General features: G+C 38.8%; 1 protein-coding gene across 4 annotated transcripts in view; it reads left to right on the plus strand.

Annotated features, from left to right (window-relative positions):
* The first annotated feature begins 4596 nt into the window (after positions 1 to 4596).
* The window catches only part of zeb1b (zinc finger E-box binding homeobox 1b), a 160977-nt gene continuing 140671 nt past the window's right edge, over positions 4597 to 24902 (plus strand). The window contains exon 1 of one of the 4 annotated variants that reach the window (XM_063044337.1): positions 4597 to 4711. Coding sequence is in view for 3 of the 4 variants with exons in the window: in XM_063044334.1 (XP_062900404.1) it covers positions 4799 to 4880 (82 nt within the window). In the remaining variant the exon portion in view is untranslated. Of the gene's footprint in view, positions 4712 to 4761; positions 4881 to 6175; positions 6516 to 24902 lie in introns of those variants that run through there. The other 3 variants (XM_063044334.1, XM_063044335.1, XM_063044336.1) reach the window with 3 other exon arrangements.

The raw sequence follows: 24902 nt of genomic DNA on the forward strand, positions 1-24902 counted from the left end.
AATCAAAAGGACTGACGAATGTCGTGGATACCGTCATTAAAGAATGAACAAAACAAGCAGATTATTACATCACAAACGAGACAGTCTCTCTTGGAAAGGCTGTATGTATTTAAACAGATTTAAACCTTCTTGCTTAGTTTGCAACCGCGTCCTACACGACTGAGAGATGCAGAATAAGGTTTCGTACATCAATGTCACAGACCGTTACGTAAAGAAAAATATGGTCAGATGCTCATAATTGATAACACGGGTAATTCCTGTTCATTTAACACTAAAATGGACTGCCCCCTGAAAATCGGAAACACACCGGGTAAATGTATGGTTTTCCTTCCAGATCATTAATCTGTTTTCAAGGAAGTGTGAACTCGCAGCAAGTAGGTTTTTTAAATGCCTGGCAATCCATGTTCTGACGAATAAAACAGTCTCCTATTTTTATTTTGCAGTAATTTATATTCCCGTTGTCATTTGATGCATTGGCATAAAATCTACGCGTTTTGGAGGTAACCAGTTATTCCCCCCCAGTTACCGCCAAAACGTGTGAACAGAGATTACAGATTTGTAAAAATCTTAGATATTATGTTTAATTGTTGGATGTGATTAGTAAAATATATGTTTAAAGTGTCATACACTTTGCACCTGAATAGTAAATGCTCTTCAGCCAAAATATGTTTTCAGAAATTTGAATTTCCAGTGTTGCTACTGGTTTCATACTCCTCTCTTGGGTATGTGGACAACAGGACCCCAACCAGAAGTAATCTTAAGAACAAACAAGTTCTTAAAAAAGGGAAATTACTTTGCCTACGATTGTGAAATTAGCGTAAACTGTAGAGTGATTAGAACACAGAAGGGGCCTGTTCAGCCCATCATGTTCAAGTTGGATTTCTATCAGAGCAGTTCTTTAGTTCCACTCCAGCCATGTGAAGTTTTCTTCCCCATGGATTTATCCCACTGAACCCTCCACTACATCTGTAGGCAATGCATTCCAGATGCTGCAAACATCTTTCCTCACATCACTGTTAGTTCTCCTACTTTTCACTTTGTACCTGCGATCTCCAGTCGTCAAACCTTTCACCAGAAGGAACACCTCCACTGACCACATTGTACAGGCCTATCATTGGGCGACACGGTAGCGTAGTAGATAGCACAACACTTTACAGTACCAATTACCACTGCTGTCTTTAAGGAGTTTGTACGTTCTCCCCGTGAGAGCATGGGTTTCTTCTGCATGCTCCAGTTTCCTCCCTCAGTCCAGAGGTTGCTTAATTGGTCAGTATAAACTGACCTGTGTTATGCTAAGGTTAAACTGGGAATTGCTGGGCAGCACCACTCGGAAGGCCGGAAGGGCCAATTCCAGGTGGTATCCTAATAAATAAATAACCTTTTTATATAGTTCCATCAAATCTGCCCTCAGCCTCAAGTTCCTTTAATCTAACCTTGTGTCTCAGCATCTCATTCAGTAAGTCTTTTCTGAACCCTTTGTAATGCTTTCACATCCCTCTGTATTGTGAAAAACAAATCTGAACACAGTATTTTTCATCTATGTTTTTTTACACCATGCCAAATGGTCTATTCATGATGTTTGGAATTAAATCTGATTTATTAACACTTTGTTCATCTGCCCTGCTACCTTCCATGATTTGTGCATGACCCTTATACTCCTGCACCCCTTTTAGAAAAATCTTTTCTATTCTATTACATCTCTTTCTTTGCATCAAAATGGACATTTCTTTGCATTAAACTTCTTCTGACACAGGTCTGCCTGTTCCACCAGCCTGTTTATAAACTTTCATCCTGTAATGGGTCTCAGCCCGAAATGTCAACTGTACCTTTTTCCATATATGCTGCCTGGCTTGCTGAGTTCCTCCAGCATTTTGTGTGCATTGCTCGGATATTCCAGCATCTGCAGATTTTCTCTTCTTTGTGGTATAAATTTAGAAGTTGTGGCTTGCATCCCTAAAATCCTAAAAAGCAATGGCACTAACACCAATCCAAGGGGAATGCCACTACTCACCTTCCTTCAGTCAAACAAACTTTAACTATGACACTTTGTTTTCTGCTACTAAGCCAACTTCACATACTTCTACTGATATCCACTTTATATAATGTGCCTTAACTTTTATAATACGGCTTTTATATGGCACCTTCTCAAAAGTCTTCTGGAAGCTTATTTATGCCATATCAACTCAAACAAAAATTACATGCTGCTCCATCAAATGTTCTATCATACTGGCTGAACACTAGTTGTCCTGAACAAATTTATGTTGGCACCCCTTATTTAATCTACTTAGAATCAGAATTAGTTTTATTATCTCTTATAAATGTCATGAAATGTGTTGTTTTGTGGTAGCAGTACAGTGGAAGATGTAGAAAAATAACTAAGTTACAGTAAAGGATAAATAAAAAGGGCAAAAGAAAAAGTGAGATACTGTTCAAGTTCATAGACCATTCAGAAATCTGATGGCGGAGCGGAACACACAGTTCCTAAAAAGTTGAGTATGCATCTTCAGGCTCCTGTATCTCCTCCTTGATGGTAATAATGAGAAAATTACCCCCCAGGTAACTATTAATCCTATCCTGGATCAACATTTTTGACAGCTTTCCTACTACTGACTGGTCTCTGGTTGCAGAACTTTTGTTTGCATCCTTTTTTTGAACAAGGGGACAACATTTGCTCCTGTTGCCCTTTGGCACAATCCCAATATCCAAGGAGCACTGAAAGCTTCATTTCATCAGCTTCCTAGGATGCATTCCATCCGGTCCTGGTAACTTAATAACTTTAACTTCAGCCAATTTTCCTTATACCTCTATGTTAGCAATTTTTAATAGATACAGAGTCTCAACTATCTTCTCATTTATTATTACTTCAGATGTACCTCCTTTTCTGGTGAAGATAGACACAAATTACTCATTTATTTTTTCTCCATCCTTGCGCAAATTTACACTTTTGTTCTTAACAAGCTTAACTCATTCATTCATTACTCTTTCAGTACTTATAGGTCAATAGAACATTTCTGCATTAACATTTAATATCGCTGTGATGGTTGTACATTCTAGTATCAAACGTTTGGCGACAATAAAGTATAAGTATAAAGTATGTCGGCAGCTAATTCTTTCTCATATGGTTCCTTTTCTTGTATTGTTTTATATTTCACTTTCCTTCTGTTTCTTTTGGAGCTAACCAGTTCTCACTGGTATTTACAACCTGACACTTGTCATATGCAACAGTTTGTCTTTGCGTGATCTTCATCTGCATTCTATCATTATCCCGGAAGCTGTGTATTTATTTGGTCTTCCTTTGGGAACCTTCCTCATGGAAATGTATCGCAACTGTATCTGAGACATTTCTTCCTTGAAGGAATACTTTATGTTTGCCCATTGTTGTGTTTTGTAACTCCTGGAACTAATCGAAAGAAAAGCACAGGAGCTGGGATTTCTTTTCTACTTCATTTTTCTTTTAGTGAGCCACCCACATATGAGGAGATGATGTAATGGCATAAGCCATTCGTGTAGTTCTTACACATAACCCATAATGAATTATGTAAGTAAACAAGGAGTACTTAATCAAACCATTAATTTACAATATTACTTAAATATTAAGTACCCTACACCCATCAACGTCTAGTTCCAATTTACCAGGACTAAGTCCCATGTCATCCTATTGAAACTGGCCTTCATCTAATTGTGTGTTTTTTTTATACACACTGTGGAGAGCAGACCATTTCCTTTTCGAAAGCAAACCTAAATCTTATGATGTTATAATCGCTATCTCCTAAAAATTCCCTTGTTGAAATTTGGTTTCCTTGAATTAACTCATTCCCCAGAAACCAATCAATTTTAAAAGATCTTTACTTTCTATGCCTTTAGCGTTGTTACTATCTCAGTTTATACATAGCTATTACATGGAGTCCTATAATTATCTTCCCAAATTTCTATAACTCCTTTGCATATCTGTTCCTCTAAATCTCTCCCACATTTTCATTTATTGTCAGCCTTTGCACCCATGTTGTTCATTTCATGCTTAGAAAACATTCCTTGTGTATACATCATTAAAATAATATACAACCAGTATTCCAAATAATTGGCTCTCCTCTCTCTTGTTCAAGTAACTTAATAAAAAATGTCATTTCATTCCTTTTGATGCAAATCAACTTCTAATTTATAGTAGTCACTTTTATATTTCTTTGGCTTTTTATTTGTAAAGAAGTTTCTATTTCGACACGCACGTATTCCACTTTATGTTTCATAAATAGCACAAAGGTCTCATACGAATTTTCAAACGTGAATGCACGATATTTATCATATTCAAACTAATCTGTTATTTATATCAAGGGGCATACACATAAAAATCCATATACTGTTCTTGAAATATACGCACAAATAAATTGCCATTTATCCTTGCATATCTATTTTCCCTTTGGAACGATACACGTTGGTGACGCTGGTGCCACACAATCGCTTTCAAACCATGGGCACTCACTTTTCTCAGTTTTAAATTTCCCGCGGCACATTCAAATTGAGCCGCAAATGCAAATGTTGCAGGAGCGAGTGGGGGGGGGTCTTATGGGTAGTGCGAGTTGGGTGGGGGGGGGGCGGTGAGAGAAGGAGCGATCTCCAGGGCAACCTCCCGTTCCCATAGGAAGCGCCGCGTGCTGGCAGAGCCAGCCGGCCCGCGGAGTGAGCGCGCTGGCGAGCGAGGAGGGCCGGCGGAAAGGTAGGTGTGTCGCAAAAAATTTATAAAAGTGTCGCAAAGAAGGCTGGGGGTGGTTGCACGCGTCCTGGAATTTGACAGCGCTTATCAATGAAACGAGAGAGCGAGCGGATCATGGCGGATGGCCCCAGGTGTAAGCGCAGAAAGCAGGCAAACCCGAGGAGGAAAAACGGTGAGCTTTGCAGCCGATGGGGGACGGGGGGTGGCGACTTCAGGCGAACCCCTAGAGCCGGCCGGCCCTCTCCAGGACTAGGAGTGGACGGCGAGAGGGACAGGAGAACAGAGGAGAAACAAAAGAAAAACTTAACTCGGGAGAAACTCGGCTGTTGCCGGGGGGGGGGGGAGAAGGAGAGTGACCGATTTAATCGGGAACTCGTGAGAGAGATGAGGGAATCAGTTCCCTGCTTGGGGCTTTTCTTATTATTTGCTGAGTGGGGAAGAGGAAAGTGCCGTTAAAGTTGTGAGGGCGAGCGATTGTGTCGAAGTGGGTTGGTTACCTGCTCGGGCTCGGCCCGGCCCGGCGCCTAGCGGTTCACTGGCCCTGGACCGTTATACGACGCTGCAACCGCTCTCTCTCACTCCCTGTCTCTCAGCTCTTTATCTGCTCAGACAAGCCTCCTCCCTCCACCGAGCCCGGGGCGATCAATGTAAGGCAGCGCTGATAGAGCTATATATATATAAACTCTAGCACTTTCGCTGCCTCTTCACCCACGAAGTGTTTCTGGCCAGCTGAATAAGACGCATTATTATATACGTTTTCACAATTTTCCTCTTTGCTGAACTATATCGGAGGGGAAAAGAAACTTATTACCTGACGCAGTCGGAGTTAAAATTGTTTAAAGAGGAAGCAAGACTTTGTTTGCACAAGGCTTTTTTTGCTCTCTCCGTAGATCCGGTGTAAACATAAACAGTTTTCGAAGTTTTTTAATAGTCTATCTCCCTGCGTTTTGTAAAAGAAAGATTTAGTTTAATATGTGCCTTTTCGTCGTGTACCTGTTTGGTGCCTAAATGGGTGGTAACGGTTTGAGAGAATTACGGGGCCTCTGGCCGCTTTACTGACTCGGGGATCCTCGGCTAAACAGCTATATAAGGAGTACATTTACATTACAGCTTGAAAGGAGTTGCATTTTTTCTTCTTCGTTTGTTTATTTAAAGTTTATTGTGAGTATGTGTTTCTTAATGGTGACCGTATGGAATAGTGCCTTCTTCAGGGTATCGGTTATATTTCAGTTCGAGAGTTGCGATGATTTTTATGTGTATGTTTAGTTTAGAAAGGTTGAGATTTCTTTTTCCATCAGGAAATACGAATCAACGGTGTGCTCAGCATTACCCCTCCCGCATTTTAATGACTATTGTATATTTTCCCTATGTAATTATCAATTTAAAAACATTAAGTTTTAAAACAGTATTTTGATCTTCTGTGATGTATACATTTGTTTTAAGAATTTAATCTATTTTGGATTAAAAATATTTTCCCATAATGGTTGATGCTAAGTTGATGGGCTTTTCCTGCTGACGAAATTGTGACATGTGCGCCTGCCGCTGCGAGCTAGCTGGAGAAGGGAGGGAGACCGATGTAAACATGTTTACCTGAAAAATGGGACTGCGACGATGTTTAAAAATGCCAAGAAAACCTGGAACCTGCAGATTTATTTATTGTTTTCAACTCTAAACGAAATAGAAATGTGATAGTGAAGCGGGATTTAAAAAAATAGAAAAAAAGTACTTCCGTTCAGCAGGAGAAACCGATTCCTGATTGTCGTGTCGAGTCGAGCTGACAGGCTGCAGCAAATGGCAACTTGTGCAGGTAGAAATGGTGTTAGTTTCAGCCCCCTCTGTCTGCTTCAATCTCCAGGGAGAGATTTATTTACCATGGTTGCAGTAAGGTTATTTTCCTTTGTGTTTTGCACGGGCATAATCTGTTAAAGGTACTTTGCATTTTTTTTCAGTCCCAGCTTTTTTAGATTTAATTTTGGAACTGCACATAGAATCATAGAAATAGGAATCCTTTGAGATAGTTTTTTTTTGTATTTTTAAAAATCTCGACATGCACGCCCTCGTATGCATTTCGTCTCGGTGTGTCGTTCGGTCTCTATATATGTGTTCCGGGGAGGGGTGTAGTGGTCGTTAATATCTGATTAGATTGACGCCTGGAAGCTCCTGCAGAGGAGCTAGTGGAGGAGGGGGAAGAATTAGCATGTTTGTGTTGGGTGGTGGTTATTGTGCAGGACGTGTGCACAGGTAACAAATGCGATGGGAAAATTGAAGATATTGTTTTTTTGAATACAGTATTTAGTGTTATTACATGTTTGCTGCCGTCCATGGGGAAAATAAAATATGCTAGCAGATTGCACATTGTGTTAAACGAGAGCTCTGTATCTCTAATCCTATTGGAGCAGTAATAAATCTTTAATTTTTTCCAAGTCTGTGTATGCTCTGTCTGCCCACTAGGGTAGCTTTTGTATATAAAAATGTCCAGGTTAAAGTGATTTAAAATGCCTATTTCTTGCAGGTTGGAGACATCAAATTTTGTTAATTGCTCATTTTATATACATTGATTTCTTTGATCTTCTGTTTAATTTTTAATACAGGATTTATCTAAATATCAGTTTATACTCCACAGCTTCACACCATTCAGTTTCATTTAGCTTCATCTCTTCTTATGTGTAGTTTTCTTTCTTTTGAAATGGAAATTGACCGTTTGGTCATGGATTTATCCATATAATCATATTGATGAAATATACAGTATATTGACTTGTAGAAGTAAACCTCTGCACTTCACAACAGGTGCTGAGAAAATTGGCAAAATAAAGTTCTTGTTTCTAAATCCTGTGGGGGGGGAAAGAAAAATATGGGTTCACACTGTAGTGAAGAAATGTGACAATGGTATAGGCACTTAACATTTGGGAACACAAGGACTGGACTATGCCATGTTGTTACAGATTGATAATTTAAAAGTGAATGTAAGGCAGATGGGTCCTGGATCATCAAGCTTTTGTGTATTTGAAAGTCTTGTTTTGCTCTGCCCAAGTTAACTTCAGTCTAAATGTTGTAAGCATAAATAAGCCCCAGTTCTAAATTTTGTTTGTATTTTTGAGCTCGTAACCCTGAGGATTGAAATGCAGCATTCATTTCCAAAGCTTTATGTCAGCATGATTTAGTTAGATGCAAATTGGAAATTACCACAGCATAAAAGTGTGGATTGTTCCCAATGATCTTGTTTCATTATGGTCTACAGTGACTAGGTACTTAATTGGTATTTGATAGAGGTGGAAATATTTTCATAGATGGCTCAATATGTTGGCATACTTTTATATTTGGTTACTGAGCTAGTTAACCATATTCATGTTAATAATCAAAAGGGATGGATTTAACTGTTGAAGTCCAAAGGAGTTATTTTGCAATGGCAAGAGTTCTACATGTACATTTATAAACTCTGATACTTTTCCAAAGTAAGTCATTCAGGATTTTTTCCCAAACTCAGCAGGAAGCAAGCATCCAAATACTGTTATTTGAACTTTGACACAGAGACTCTGAATGTCTTGGTATGATTTCACTTTCACTGATCTAAATGCTTGTTAGATCAGATGTGTGCTTAGACCTTTTTCACTAAATGTGCCTGGAGGAAGGAACAAAGCACTGGGTCATCCTGAGCATTATCCTTGTGTTTGTTTTCTGTTGTGCGGGGTGGGGGAAGGGTCCTTGACTACTGTGTATTCACTGTGTAGTTTGGTGTTTGGCTTTCAGAGTACTCTTGTTCTTTCACCCTACGCGTGTAAGATAACTGACCAACTGATCCAAATGTTATGTCCGCAGCTGCATTGTGTATAAATTAGGGTAGGGGAAAATTAATTTGGAAAATACAGTATCCACATTTTGAAGATCAGACAAATATGACTGAATGTCTTTACACATTATATTTGTACTTTTTAACCTGCACATGAGTTACAAATGTTTACAATATTTGTCGCCCTACAGTTTCATTTCTTTCGCATACTATATATTAAAATTGTTGACTATCTTGTAAATTAATAACTATTTCACTGATTCTTTTTAATTGTTTTGGGAACTATGAAGTCCCTGAATTTTTAAGTTGGCACTTGTTCTTGTTATAATAGCCAGCCTTTTTTTGACTAAACCTTAAATTTGCTCTGGCATGGTTTAAAGATTGGTTGGTGTGAATTTGTTGAGTTTCTTTTCCAGCCATTGTGTTACATGTAGAAAAACCCAAGGAGAGAGGCATAGTACCTTTAGAGGTTGTTCACTCTACCTCGTACAGTTACTGCATTAACAGAAAGTGCCTATTCACTGATTTCTATGTGGTGAGGCATTCTTTTTATAAGAAGCTTGTGGGAAAATTTTTCAAATTAATGCACAATGTTTGTTGAAAAATCAAAGTTTAATGTTGCAGTCATAGCTGCTGTATGAGGAACATATTTGCTACTTAAGTGTTTTATATCTTGCAAATGTAATATGTTACAGTTGATAATCAAGATGGAACAATTTTGAATTTGGGTAGAATTGCAACATTATGTGTATTAAGAAGATCTTGAATTTCATGGCACTTCAATGGACTTGGAACTATGTCTTTGTTTCTGAGGTCATCTATGCAACATTTTCAAATTTTCAAACCAATACTAACTGCTTAGCCCTTGTTTAAGTCATGCAGTAATTTAAATTTGTGTCTTGAAATAATTGAATGCTGTGTATAATATTATATGGGAAACTGAGAATTGAGACAGAAAGTGACTTTTCAAATTAGGATTTTGGTATGTTAAGTTAATTAATACTGTGCGGGAATTTTTGGGATGTAATTGTAATTGGGGTCTTTTTTGTAGCTGCTATGTTCTTTATTCAGAATTGTTTGCGTACTTGTATTGCCTTCCATGTTAATGTAAATTGAATGGAATGAATTTGAGCGAGCTGAACTGTAATCTGGACCATTAAAGATGTAGATGTGTATCTTTGTTTACATGCTGATTGTTACTATCTAATATGTATCAGATTTAGGCCGGGTCTGCATCCATCTAACACCATTGGGGGTTACTTATGGAGCTATTGAAGCCTTTGGTTCACTGCCTGCTTTGCTCTGACTGGGGCTATGGAGTCCAAGGTCATGACTGTTTATTTCCATTTTGGTGAGATGAAGAACTTTATCGCAGGGAATTCCATTTTGGCTCAGAATGTGCCAACAAAAATAACTTGAGTTCTTAATGATTAAAATGCAATTTGAAGTATTTCTGAATTAATTGGTGTTAGAAATGGTAGTGTATAAAAATAGTGTTCTACCCTTGGATCTCTTGTCAACAGGTGCCTTTTCTGCAGAAGAAAAAAAGGACAGCAGCGTTAAGAATTTCATATAATAGCATAGGAGAAACTGAAATGTGAGAATTGGGAAGAAAACACTCCATTGTTGGAGTCATACCTTACAAACTAATCAACACGACCCTGCAACATCATTCAGTATTTCTTCAGTGCAGCCTCCTTGGCCTACCACCTTCCTTTGCTTTGCCATTGACTTTCCTATCGCCAAGCTCAAAGTTAGTTATTGAAAAGAATACAACTGAGAGAGTTGGACAGGAACTAGATCAGTAGAGTGCTGATTCCAGTTTGCACAGTGCTTAGCTCCATTTTAGAATAACTAAGACAAGGCAATTTGCATGCAAACAACTGGATCTGAACAATGTGCACGTCTTATCTAGTAAGTAAATTATAATATTGACACTACATGAGTTCTAACTACTTTCCATTGGAAGTGCTGTTGTATTATTATATAGATTCCACCCCCCCTTAGTAAATGTAATGGGGTTGCTATTGATTAGAACGGGGGGGGGGAGGAGGGAAGAGTAGTGTAAACATGACCACACTCAGAGAAAATCGGAAGCTGATTATTTTGTGGTGACACACATAAAAATTGCTGGTGAACGCAGCAGGCCAGGCAGCATCTATAGGAAGAGGTATAGTCGACTGTACCTCTTCCTATAGATGCTGCTTGGCCTGCTGCGTTCACCAGCAGTTTTTATGTGTGTTGCTTGAAATTCCAGCATCTGCAGGTTTCTTCGTGTTTGCGTTATTTTGTGGTGAGTAGCTTGTGTTTTGATGTTCCAAAGCATATCAACACCATACAGCTCAAATCATGATTTTGATGGAACTTTTTTCTACTTGCTGTGAGGGGTGCATTTGCAAAAGCTTTCATTCAAGCATAGCACTTGATTGGAACCTTATCTGTTCACTAACAGCACAGTTAACATGGAAGTTGGCCATTTTGCTCACCAGGTGTGCTTTATCTACTAGATGTACTGCCTGTGGCAACTTAACAAGGCTGTTTGTGTAGCACCTTCCAAACCTACTACACCCATCACATGGAAGGAAACTGTAATTAGAACGGAACACATCATGATGTGGCAATCTGACTTAGAAGCACATTGCATATCCCTTCATGGTTGCTTTTTGATAATCCTGGAATTCCTTGCCAAATATTGTAGATGGCAACGTGCCATTAAGATCGGCACCTTGAAGACATACAGAGTTGGACAGCCAATGAGAATTGCATTCTGAATGAATTTTCCTTTCAGAATGATCACTTGACAAGTCACATGAACACAAAAATATACAAAGAAATGAATTTGAAGCAGGACACTCTGCCCTTAAACCTTGCTTTGCCATTTAATAATGTCTTAACCAATCTGATGGTAACTAACTGCATTACTATCTACCTCTGGTAATTTATTACCTCTTTGTTTATAAAATAATTTTCATCCTATGACTTTGTGAAAAATGATCAATGACTCTGCTTCCACTACACTTGGAGGAAGAGGGTTTTCAAAGTTCTCAGAAAACATTTTGTCTTGTCTTTGATGCAACTTATTATTCTCAAAGAGAAAATGTTCTTTCTGTCAAGACCCCCACAATATTACTTTATTCAAATTGTTGCTCACTCTTCCAAACTTAAGCAGATTCAAGCCTAGCTTGTCCAACCATTCTAAATTAGGTGACCTGCACATTATGGGTATTAGTCTAGTAAACCACCTCTGAACTGCTTCTAACATATTTGTATCTATCATCACAGTTGCACACAGTACTCCAGAAGTCCTGATATGATGTGATAGCTAAGCAATGATATTTTTAACTGTAGATAGAAATTCTAGAAAAGTACACTACCTTCTGATAAGGTGCATTGAAAATATGGACTTCTTCCATGTCCTGGGAGCCATCTTGTGGGGCAGGCCAATATCAGTGATGAAGTTCACCAGCAGCCTTAAATGTACCAGCATGACCTTTAGTTGATCAAAGAACGAAATTGAACAGCAAAGTCTACTGAAAGTGGTTGACACAGCCCAGGCCATTATAGGCAAAACCCTCCCCACCATTGAGCACATTTACATGAAGTGTTGCTGCAGAAAAGCAGGATCCACCATCTAGGTACGACTCCTACCATCCAGGCCATGTTCTCTTCTTGCTACCACCATCATCGAGCAGAAAGTACTGGAGCATTAGCTCCCATATCACCAGGTTCAGGTAGAGTCATTATCCAACGACCATCAGGCTCCTGAACCAGTGTGGATAACTTATTCACTACTGCTATGACTGATTTCACAACTTGCATTCTCACTTTCAAAGACTCTGTAGCTCTTGTTCTTAGTATTTTTTTTATTTGCACATGTTGTCTTGTTTTGCACATTGGCTGTTTGTCAGTTTTTGCTTTTTAGATTATACGTAGTCCTCTTTTATTGTCATTTAGTAATGCATGCATTAAGAAATGATACATTATTTCCTCCGGTGCGATATCACAAAACACAGGACAGACCAAGACTGGAAAAATCTGACAAAACCACAATTATAACATATAGTTACAACAGTGCACAATACCATAACTTGATGAAGTCCATGAGCACAGTAAAGTTCAAAGTTTCTCAAATGTCTCACATCTCACGCAGATGGGAGAAGGAAGAAAAACTCTCCCTGCCATGCTGACCACAATCCGACTCTGAGTCATCCGAAAACTTCAAGCTCTGATCAGCTCTCTGACACCGAGTACTGAGCGCCATCTCTGTCCGAACGATTTGACCTCCTTCTCGGTCGCCAAAAGCAGGCAAGGCCGGGGATTTTGAGGCCTACCCTCCGAAAGATTCCTGACCACACAGTAATGACAGCAGCGAACGGGTGTTTCAGAAATTTCTCCAGATGTTCCTCTGTGCTTTCATGTCCATTCTCCATCAAATCAGAATTGTCCATGGCCCCTATTTAACAGATATGGTATCATTTTTCACCAGAGGGCTGCGCTTACGTATGATTTTCATAAATAATATTGTATTTTTTATTTTCCTGGAAATGCCTGTTCAAGTGGACAATTTCACATTTTCCTTCTTTATGCTTTTACCAGATCTTCAGCCATGTACTAAACCTATCTGTATTCATTGTTTGAACATTTACTTAAAGCAAAATGTTAACTGTTCTTCCATCCACTGATATGCTTCATTTGTTGAGTGTTTCCAGCATTTTTCTGTTTTTATTTCAGATTTCTAGCGTCTGCAGTTTTTCATTTTGAGTTTGTATCCCCTTGTGTCTTCTGTATGTCCTCTTCACAATATCCCAGCCTGTCTTTGTCATTTATTTTTCTGTTTTAAACTTCCTTTGTTTTGTAAAGCAACTTGATTACTAAAATATTTGTGAATTTTGACATTAGTGAGGGAGACATTGCACCACAGCTCACGCACATCAAACTTTTCCAATTATATTTGCCTGGCTCAGGAATGTCCTACTGACTTGGAATATGCAAGACAAAATAATTCAAATAAAAAGTTTGTCACTTCAATTTGGTTTGATTATTTTTGAAGTTATTCATTAAAACTTAAAATTGAATTTGCTACATGTTTCACCACAAGTACAGTATGTCTGTCTACTTTCGCTACAGCAGTTCTGAGATTTTTTTCTCTTTCTTTCCTGGATCTTAGCAAACTGTTTATTTTCATATTGGTTATATGAAGAATCAGCTAGCAAGAATTTAAAATAAAATAATATTAATTAATTGGATGTAAGATCATGCTTCTTTCTTTCATACTGCCTTGCTTCCTTTTCCTCTTTTATTGTTATTCTTTGGACTTCTCATCCACCTAGTTTTGCTCAACACCACCCCCCACCCTACTCCCCCCAATGACCACAACTCACCTGTTACTAGATTCTTTCCCCTCTTCCCCCTCTCTTATTTGGTTCCACATATCTTCTTCCTAAGATTTCAGAATCTATGTTTTGTCTCCACTTACTATCTTCCAACAGTACTTCTGTTCTCCATCTGTCCATTGCCTCTCCTTACCTGATTTCATCTGTCATCTGATAGCACCTGCCTCACGTTTTATACTGACCATCTGCTACACATTTACCTTGCCTTGACTCGCATTCAGTCCTGATGCATGGCTTGTCTCAAAGTATCAAAGATTCCTCTCCACAGATGCTGTCTGGCCCACTATGTCCTTGTATATTTACTTCAGAATGTCTTCAATCTCTTGGTCTCCTATCTAAAAATGTGCTGCTTTATTATTTAGGGAGAAGCTGTATAATTCTATTTGTAGATTTCAAACCATGTGTCAAAAGGATTTGATTAGTCTATGATACTTGGCTGAGTGGTACCATAACAAAACCTCTCACTCAACGTTAGCAAGACCAACAAGATGATAATCAACTTCAAGAGGAGGAAACCAGAGGTCCATGAGGGAATCAGAGATGGAAATGATCAGCAATCCTCTGTGTTATAATTTCAGAGGATCTATCCTGGATCCAGCATGAAAATACCGTTACAAAAAAAACATGGCAACTTTCTTAGGAACGCAAGCACGAGGAAATCTGCAGATGCTGGAATTTCAAGCAACACACATAAAAGTTGCTGGTGAACGCAGCAGGCCAGGCAGCATCTCCAGGAAGAGGTACAGTCGACGTCTCGGCCTGAAACGTTGACTGTACCTCTTCCTGGAGATGCTGCCTGGCCTGCTGCATTTACCAGCAGCTTTTATGTGTGTAACTTTCTTAGGAGTTGACAAAGATTCAGCATCTCATCTAAAACTTTCACAAACTGTAATAGATGTGTGGTAGAGAATATATTGATTACTGGCATCACAACCTGGTATGGAAACACTAATGCCCTTGTATGGAAAAGCCTACAAAAAGTAGTGGATACAGTCCAGTCCATCACGGGTAAAGCTCTCCCCACCATTGAGCACATCTGCACGGAGTGGTGTTGCAGGAAAGCAGCATCCGTCATTCAAGAACCCCCACCATCCAGGTCATTCTCTCTTCTCGCTGCTGCCATCAGGAAGAAGGTACAGGAGCATCAGGATATGTACCACTAGGTTCAGGAACAGTTATTACCCCTCAACCATCACACTCTTGAACCAGAGGGGATAATTTCACTCAACTTCACTTGCTCTATCACTGACCTATTCCTGCAGTCAATGGACTCATTTTCAACGACAGTTGTTTCATGTTCTTTGTATTGTTTATTATTATTTCTTTTCCTCTCTCTGTATGTGAACAGTTTTTTTGCATATTGGATGTTGTCTGTCTTGTTGGGTGCAGTCTTTTATTGAAGCTATTGTGTTTCTTGTATGTACTGCGATTACCCACAAGAAACTGAATCTCAGCAATGTGTATAGTGACATGTCTGTACTTTGGTAATAAATTTACTTTGAACTTGGGGTTAATTTTAGATCATACCTGTAGTCAGCAAGAATTTGTCAACAAACAGTGTGCTGAAGGAAGTCGGCAGGTCGAGCAGCATTTGTGTTGGTGGTGGGGGAGGGCAGAAGGAGTTTTCAACATTTCTGGTGGAAACCTTGCTCCAGAACTTAATGAAATTATTTTTTTATCTGTAGGAATGGGTTTATGAAATATTTTTCAGAATTTAAGTAACCACTTAATTTGGCAAAAATTAACATTAAAATATACTTTCCTATTTGCTGAAAGAATAAGATGAACAATACTGTCTAATCTAGTTTACTGAAACTTTATCTGTATTATCAGTAAATACTTTGATAACTTGGTAGAAATGTTTTTTTCAGACAGATTTTTAGCAATGTTCCCTTGATGTCGGGCTTTTAAAATATTGTTAATATTTTGAGATTTTGAAAGAACTGTTTATTCTAAACATTTCTGCAGACTAATGATTTATATTGGACAATTTGAATATCATTGTTAAGCTAATGCAATAGCACCTTACAACATGAAAATGGTGCCAGAGACTGAAAGATGTAGGTAGATAGACAGATATGTAGATACTTTATTGATCCCAAAGGAAATTACAACATCACAGTCGCATCACAAGTACACAGATACACAAATATACAAATATTAGAAGAAAGGTAAGAAAGAATAAAAAAAAGTTACCTCTAACAGCAAGGGCTCATTACTTCCCCGGCTATAGGTTGACTCATTATAGAGCCTAATGGCCAAGGGTAAGAATGCTAATTATTTCTCTACCTGTTGTTGTTATTTCTCTGCTTCCATGACTTCAGTGATGTAAAAGTGGATTTATATGTGAGTATTTTGTAGGATAGTTTGCTTGTAGTACTGCCCCAAGGAAATTTGTTCACTTCTGAAGTTGACTGCTTTTCCCTTCATAGAGATTTTCTGTACCCTAAACTTCTTGGATAATTCAACAACTTGCTCCAAATGACAATTGCCATTGTTTAATTAAATTTTCATATTGCAACCATTTTAAATAACTAGTACAGTTTTGTATGGTCACATTGCAAACACAATATTCATAAAGTACTTTTAAACATCGATAGTTTTATTGCTGAGTTTGGGAATCCAGTTTGTTTGGATAGGAGAATGCAAAATGAGATGTCTTCCTCTTTAATGTTGGCAAACTTTCAGGTGAGACTTTTCAAGATATAGCATGTGATTAGGAATGGCAGCAATGTTGTCATTTATTTTGAGAGGAATTGATTGGAAGTATAGTAAGGTTCTGACTTCTTGGATTAGTTTTTAGTTCTTCCTTTTTGAATAGCATGGATCATTTAACCTATTGAAAGTATGTGGTTTACTTCAAGAGAAAGGTCATAGTGGTGAAAGTGCAAGTAATTTTTTTGTGTGTGTGTGTTGCTTGGAAAATAAGGCTTTCTGATGTTAAAGGGAGCCACAGTGCCATGGATTAGGTGAGGCATAGATGGTACTGAGGCTACACAATTTATATAAGGCAGTGGTAAGCCACTTCTGATGTACTGTTTCTTGTTTACGTATGGATGCTAATGCATTGGCATCAGTTGAAAAGAGGTTTGTTAATGTGATAACAGGAATGGGCACAAACACAAGATCCTGCAGATGCTGGAAATTCATAGTAACACATACAAAATGCTGGAGGAACTCAGCAGCTCAGGCAGCATCAATGGAAAGGAATAAACTGCTGATGTTTTGGGCTGAGACCCTTCATCGGAACTGGAATGGTCAAAAGTCCAATGGAGGAAGAAGTTGGGTAGGGAAGGGTTGTAATAACTGGAATTTAGAAGAGAGGGAGGGTGCTTCTTTGAAACATAACATAAAATCTGGACAGGGTGGTTAAGATGTTTTCTCCTGTGGGAGAATTTAGAACCATCATTACGTAAAAGTAAGATATCATCCCTTTAAGACGGAGATAAGGTGAACTTTCTTCTCAGTTAAGAATATTAAGAAGTTGTTCCTCAAAGGGTAGTAGAAAGGTGATATGTGAAGGATAAGAAGGGATACAAGCTGACATAGGTTGATGGAAAGACGGGTTATACTGGATGCACGTGCAAACTTCTGGATTGAGTGGCTGTTATCCCCTCAAACGTATGTCATGTGTATCTGGTATAAAAGTTCCCTACTTTTATCCAGGAATTTAAATTAACTAAGAGTTGTTTCTTTCCATGTGCTAAAGATTTGGTTACCACATTATATGTCAATCTGGAAAATCTGAGTAAGCCAAACAAAAGTAATAATAGCCTCTTAAATACAGATCTTGCCATTTTAAAACTTAGTTTTTTTTGGAAGGTGGTGTAAGATTTACATTTGTATTTGTAACTTTTGAATTAAGCACATTAAACTTGAATAGATGAGCATGATTGTATACTGTGACGAATACAAGTGGCATTTTCTGAAAGATTTATTTTACTCTTCTGGATGATATCATGGCATAATTAGATATCTGTAATGATCACTTTAGTTATTGAAACACAGAAGACATGGATTTTTTTCCTCCCCAAGTGCACTGAATTACGCTCACTGTTCATCAACAATGTATCTGAACTTCAGCCCTGGAGCACCCCCTATTGAACAATGTGACATTGTTACCATTTCCCACCTGAAATGTTCTTGTAACTTCTGGGGTGAGCAGAAGTCTTAAGTCCTCCAGGTAGAGATGGCCTGAATATATTTTTATAAGGACCTTTTACAACAAAGGAGAAAGTGAAGGGCCCTTCATCTGAAAGTATTTAATCTCTGATTATCAGTGTGTTTAGCTATTGGGCCTTCAGTGCTCTTGAGGGTGAAAAATTAGCCCAGAGATATAAATTCTAAATGCTCCTTTAGTTGTCTTGATTTATCAAATGATCTCGTTGTCTTCAATTGAATTTATAATTAATCAGATAACATTCGAGAGAGAATATTGCTGTAAGTGATGTGGTAGGACATTTGATTATTTTATGACAGAATCAGCACCTGTCCTTGAAAATAAAATGAGGGTCTGATCCAAACTTGATCAACTATGTCTTCCATACATGTTTATTGTAGACTGCTGTAACTTTGAGGATTTTGGGAGATGCAGAAATGTTGACATCATTATTATTTTGCTGGTCTGCATGGTATGGAGCTGTAGTAAACATGGGAGGAGTCTACCCTGCTTTTATTGTGAAACCATTAACTATTTGGCAGATTATTAACATATTAATAGCCACCTTGTTTCTCTGCCCACTTCTCACAAAGATCAGGTGAATTTCCTCTTGAAAATATGAGTTGTTATGGTTTTCTTTATGACAAGAATAATTATCCAAATTTATTAATGGTATCGATCTTTCAGGCTTTCTTCCTTACAGAAGCTTATCAAAATTCTTCATTCAATTTAGTGGTGTTCATGTGCTGTACATTTTGCTTTTGGAATAATGTGATTTATAAATGTTAAAAGGTTGAATTCAGCAGACACAAAAGTTCTCTCTGTGTAAATGAGGGGAGATTTTGTGAGGGGAAGAGGAAGTTACTTTGTATGTGGACATCTTGTTTATACAAGCAAGAGGGCACAGTGGACTTATGAAATGAAAATACTGGCATTATGTACTCAGCGTGTTTACACAAGATGAATCAAACCAAGCCGCTTTCATTCTGTCTAACAGTTAGAATTGAGTCTATTTGAATTGATGTTGTTAGTCCAGAAGCAATAATTTATTTTTCTAATGTTATAGAAATAATTTATTTCCTGATGTTATGATTTAAGTATCAGTTAGTTGATTTTGCTGCATAGTATTTCACGTTGATAGTTTTTTCATAAGATCTCTAATGTCTTGTGGCGTTGCTTATATGAATGTTAGTGAAGTATCCAGAATAGTTTATCAATGATCTTTATTAGTACGGATTTCCTCTTACTATACTGAGGATCAACAGAACAGGTACAGGTAATCAGAGCTGCAACTTGTCTCTGACCATGGTTCCTGCTGTAAGTATTATGCTGGATTAGGGACTGAAACTGTCAACCCTATGATCCAGAGGAACAAATACTGTCAGCAAAGTGGAGGTCACCATGGTTAAGATAATAGCCTTTTTAGGATGTGTATTTGAAATTCCATCTCAAAATGCCCTAGCATATTAATATGTTTCACTTTGATCTTCCTGTCTTCCGTCCTTCTCCATGTTAAGCATTGATGCAAAGTACTCATTTACGACTTTATTCTCATACTGTGTTTCCAAGCACACATTCCCACCTTTATCCTTGAGGGTTCTACCTGCTCCCTTGTTGTCCTCTTGCTGTTTATGTATGTATGTATGTATATATGTATGTATAACATGCACTGAGATTCTTTTTAATCCTACTTGCCAAGTACATTTCATGGCCCCTCCTGGCTTTCTTACTTCCCTTCTTGGGTTTTTAAAAATTATTTTACTTTTCTAAACGTTACAAATGCTTCCTTTTTCTTATTGACTAAATACACCACCTCCCTTGACCAATATTGAAGGTTCCCTTACATTGCCATATTTGTCTTTTTTAAAACTAAAATGTACGTGTCCTGCATTCTGTGCAGTTTGTTTTTAAACACCCCCCCACCTGTCAGATGTGGGCTTCCCCAAAATCAGCTGTTCCCAGTTAATTGTTTCTACACTTGGTCCGCCAGAAAATGTGGGATCTCCCAGTGACCACCCTTTTTAATTCCACTTCCCATTCCGACATTCCAGTCAATGGCCTCCTCTGTTGCCAGGGTAAGGCCACACTCAGGTTGGAGGAGCAACACCTTGTATTCTGTCTGTGTAGCCTCCAATCTGATGGCATGAACATTGATTTCTCAAACTTACGGCAATGCTTCCTGCCTCCCCTTCACCATTCCCAATTCCCATTTCCCTCTCTCACCTTACCTGCTCATCAGCTCCTTCTGATGCTCCTCCCCTTTTCTTTCTTCTGTGGCTTTCTGTCCTCTCCTGTCAGATTTCCCCTTCTCCAGCCCTGTATCTCTTTCACCTATCATCTTCCTAGCTCTTTACTTCATCCCTCCCTCTTCCCCATTTAACTTATCACTTTGTGTTTCTTCTTCCGCTCCCCTCACCTTCTTACTCTGACTCCTCATCTTTTTTTTTCTCCAATCCTGATGAAGGGTCTCAGCCCAAAATGTCGATTATACTGTTCCATAGATGCTGCCTGGCCTGCTGAGTTCCTCCAGCATTTTGTGTGTATGTTGCGTGGATTTCCAGCATCTGCAGATTTTCTATTGTTTGTGATTGAACTAGTTCTTGTCTAATACTCTCATAATTTGCTCTGCTCCAGTTTAATACCCTATTGCAAGCTCTATACTTGTCATTTTCTATAACTATTTTTAAACTTCTGATCACTGTTCTCCAGTTGTAAGGTCACTCACCTGGCCAGGCTTGTTACCCAACAGGAGTCTAGTATGGCCCCTCCTCTTGTTGAACTACCTACATACTGATTTAGAAAACCCTCCAGGATGCACCTCACAGATTGTTAACTTCCTTGCATTAAGGAAGTTCTGGTCTAGAGAAGTTGAAGTTGCTTCCTACAATGAGCCCTACAAGTGGCTACCCCATCCCTTTATCCCTGTCTTCTCTAAAACATCAGAGTTCTGGAATATCAAACAAACGTCCATTCCTGTTCCTTTCGCAACCAAGTATCTGGTTTGGCCACAACATCAGAGTTCCATGTACTGATCCATGCTTAAGTTTATCACTCATACCCACGATACTCCTGGCATTAAAATATTGTGTCTAATACCTTGTTCCTGCCTGTTCTTACTGGTCATGATATCTACCTTCCTCTTAATCCTAGCATTTTCTGACCAGATGCTGTGGTTCCCATTGCCCTGCTAAACTAGTTTAAATCTTCCTGAATAGCACTGGCAAACCTCCCAGCCTGGATATTGGTTCTCCTCCAGTTAAGGTGCAACCCATCCCTTTTGTACATGTCATCCCAGCCGCAGCAGAGGTTTCAGAAACTAAAAACCATGCCACCTGAACCAGCTGCTCAGTAACTCATTCATCTGTTCTGTCTTTCTGTTCCTGCCATGACTAGCATGAAGCATCAGGAGGAATTCAGAATAGCATCCTAGAGGTCCTGCTTTTTATACTCTTTCCCAACTGCCGGTACTCACTACATAGGAACTCTTTTCCCCCTTAGCTGTGGTAAGGAATGGGGATTTACTGTGAAATGTTGATATAATCATCAAAAATCTAATTTATTGTGTGCGAAAAACAAAACACTCGTGGATTTGTATCGTTCTTGGATTAAGGTACACAGTTGAAGAGGCACGTTAAAATTTATTGTCTGTTATTGTACTATTAAACCAAAGCACTAGCATTATTCAGCTAGTCAGATTGTAAACTTTGTAATGACACTATGGATGTGTGTGTCTTCACAACATCATTCTCAGTCTTCCCCAGCCAGAAGATCCGCAGTCTGCTGCGGGCTGGATCAGCGGCAGTCAGGACTGGCGACTCAGGAAAATACAAGGGTCCTATTTTAATTCCGAGAAAGCCATCTCACGTGAAGTTGTAATTCTGGATCAAATTTGAATCACAAAAGGATGCTCAAAGCATGTGGCTGTGCTTAAATGCTATCACCTCCTACAAAGCAACAACGTATGCAGCAACAAGGTTTCACTCCCAGATAAGCTCAATGCCTTTTATTCTTGTTTTGACCGGCAAAATATGGAAACACCATCGTGAACACCCACAGCCCTCAGTGATCCTGTGATTTCACTCTGAGGCCAAAGTGAGAGCAGCCTGCACGTGTATGAAAGCACAGAAAGCATCTGGCCCAGATAGTGTACCTGGCCAAGTATTGAAGACCTGTCCTAATCAACTGGCTGGAGTGTTTACTGACATCTTCAGCTTCTCTGTTCGGCAGATTGAAATACATATCTACTTCATGCAGGCTCCAATTATGCCAGTGCCCAGGAATGTGGTAGTCTGCCTCAATGATCATTATCTGGTAGCGCTTGCGTCCACTGTGATGAAGTTCTTAGAGAAGTTGGTCATGTGGCATATCAACTCCTGCCTGAGGAGTGACTTGGATCTGCTGCAATCTGCCTGCATCACAAAAGGTAAACAGCAGATACCATTTCGCTGTCTCTTCAATCAGCTCTGGAACATCTGGATAGTGAAGATGCATATATCAGGATGCTCTTCATTGTTTACGGCTTAGCATTCAAAACTATCATGCCCTCAAAACTAACAAATAAACTCCAATCGCTAAGCCTTGATACCCCACTTATGCAACTGGATCTTCTATTTCCTCACTTGTAGATCCAAGTTAGTATGGATTGGCAACGACATCTCCTCCACAATCACCATCGGCACAAGTGAGCCACAAGGCTGTGTGCTTAGCCCCTTGCTCTTCTTGCTTTATTCTTATGACTGCAAGGCCCAGCACAGCTCCAATGCTGTTTTTAAGTTTGCTGTCAACACTACTAACGTTGGCAGAATCAAAATGGTGAGGAATCAGCTTATAGGTGGGAGATTGAAAATCTGGCTCAATGGTGCCACAACAACAACCTCTCACTCAACGTAAACAAAACCAAAGCACTGATTATTGACTACAGAAGGAGGAAGCTGGAGGTTATGAGCCGGTCCTTATTAAAGGATTGGAGGTGGAGAGGGTTGGTCACTTTAAATATCTTGGCATTATCATACCAGAGGATCCCTGCTGGGGCCAGCATTTAAGTGTCATTATATAGAGGACACGACTGTGCTGCTATGTTCTTAGTTTACGCAGATGTGGCATGTCATCCAAAACTTTGACAAACTTCTATTGATGCACAGTGGAGAGTATCCTGACTGGTTGCACCACAGCTTACTCTCAAGCACTCTGCAACTTGTGTCCGCAGTTTTATCCATTTATTGTATTGTTTTTGCACGGATGCTTTCTTTTGCCAGTTGTTTGTCAGTTTATGCAGTTTTTCATTGATTGTATTTCTTTGTTCTACTGTGAACTTTGTTTTAACAAAAAAAAAGAATCTTGGGGTAGATGGTGGCATATAGTTGTTTTGGTAATTAATTGTGAACTTTGAGATTGCATCCTTCAAGTAAGAGTAAATTCTTAGGTTGACTGCCTTTTCAGAAAGACATGCAGAAAATGTGGATGAAAAGAAATTGGAGAGTTAAATTTGGGAGAGTGAAAGGCATAGCGATAAATGTTAGAGCACTTGATGGTACGGAGTAAAAGAGCTCATATGGAACACAGCACAGGAACAAATCCATCAGCCCGTAGTGTCTGTGCTGACCACAATGTCATCTAAACTAATCCCATCTGCCTTCTATTCCCTGCTTATTCATGTATCTGTCTAAAGGCATCTGCTCTTGCTACTCCTTTGTCAGCACATTACAGGCACCTACCACTCTCTGCAAAATAGTTTGCCTTGCAAACTTCCTTTAAACTTTTCCCTCTTAGTTTAAAGCTTATGCCTTCTAATATTTGACATTTCCACCCTTGTGGGGAGGGGAATAAAGAACCTTTCTACCCTATGTATACATTTTGTTATTTTATATACTTGTATGACGCCCCCCCCCATGGCTTCTAGTACTCTAGAAAAGCATTCTAAGCTTGTCTGACATCTCCTTATAGTTAATACCACAGTGCCCTTACTTCACAAGACCAGCTGCATGTTACTGTATTGCTATTATGTTCTAATTTAAAAAATTTACCTGGTATAAAGCTAAAATTGGAACCTGAATTTTCTCAAATATGCTATAATTTAAATAGATTTAATCTTTTGATTTCCTTGGTAAAAATTGCCTCTATAAATGTCTTGCTGGTCTCAACTGTGTACAGTACAATAATTATTATCATTATAATTATGCATGATTTTAAAATGCAGGTCATGGCGCCCTTAACAGAACTCTGAAACTTTGAGTATACATGTTAACTTCTGTAAGGAAGGGTGGGGAGGAAATGTGGTAGTGCCTGACAAGAGGTCATACTGAGAATGTGTAAGTAAGGGTGTGTAGATTCCTGATCAAGGCTACATATACTTTGAACTTTTCCCACATCCCTTCCCAAAAACTAGAACATTGATTTGTGAGGCAGTCTTACACTAGGTACAGTCCAGGGCGGTCACTTCATCAATGTGCTTTCTCTTCAGTGTGTGGCAAGTTCAGTGATTAGCTGCAAAACGGAACAGAGTCGTTACTGAAGTTTTTAAATTTTCTTCAGACTGTTAACACTAAAGTGCAATTATTTTTTGTTAACAACAAAGTTATTACAGTAGCTATCATTCGTGTAGATCAATACAAGGGACTTTTACAATGGAAACAGGTGCTCACTAATAGCTAAGTATAGTGATTTGAGGAGGAAGTTTGAAGGTTTGATTTGAATACTGCGTCATTGTACAGCTTTTCGGAAAAAAAAGCAAGTGAGCAATTGGTTTGGCTTGGTAAAATAACAGAATTAAAAATTTGCTCTCTCACATTTACTTGTTTTAGTGTGGAACTGTTGAACACTTGAAGAAAGAGCATACTGATCCTTGACAGAACTTGG

This window comes from Mobula hypostoma, chromosome 3 (assembly GCF_963921235.1).
Source record: "Mobula hypostoma chromosome 3, sMobHyp1.1, whole genome shotgun sequence".
Lineage (NCBI taxonomy): Eukaryota > Metazoa > Chordata > Chondrichthyes > Myliobatiformes > Myliobatidae > Mobula > Mobula hypostoma.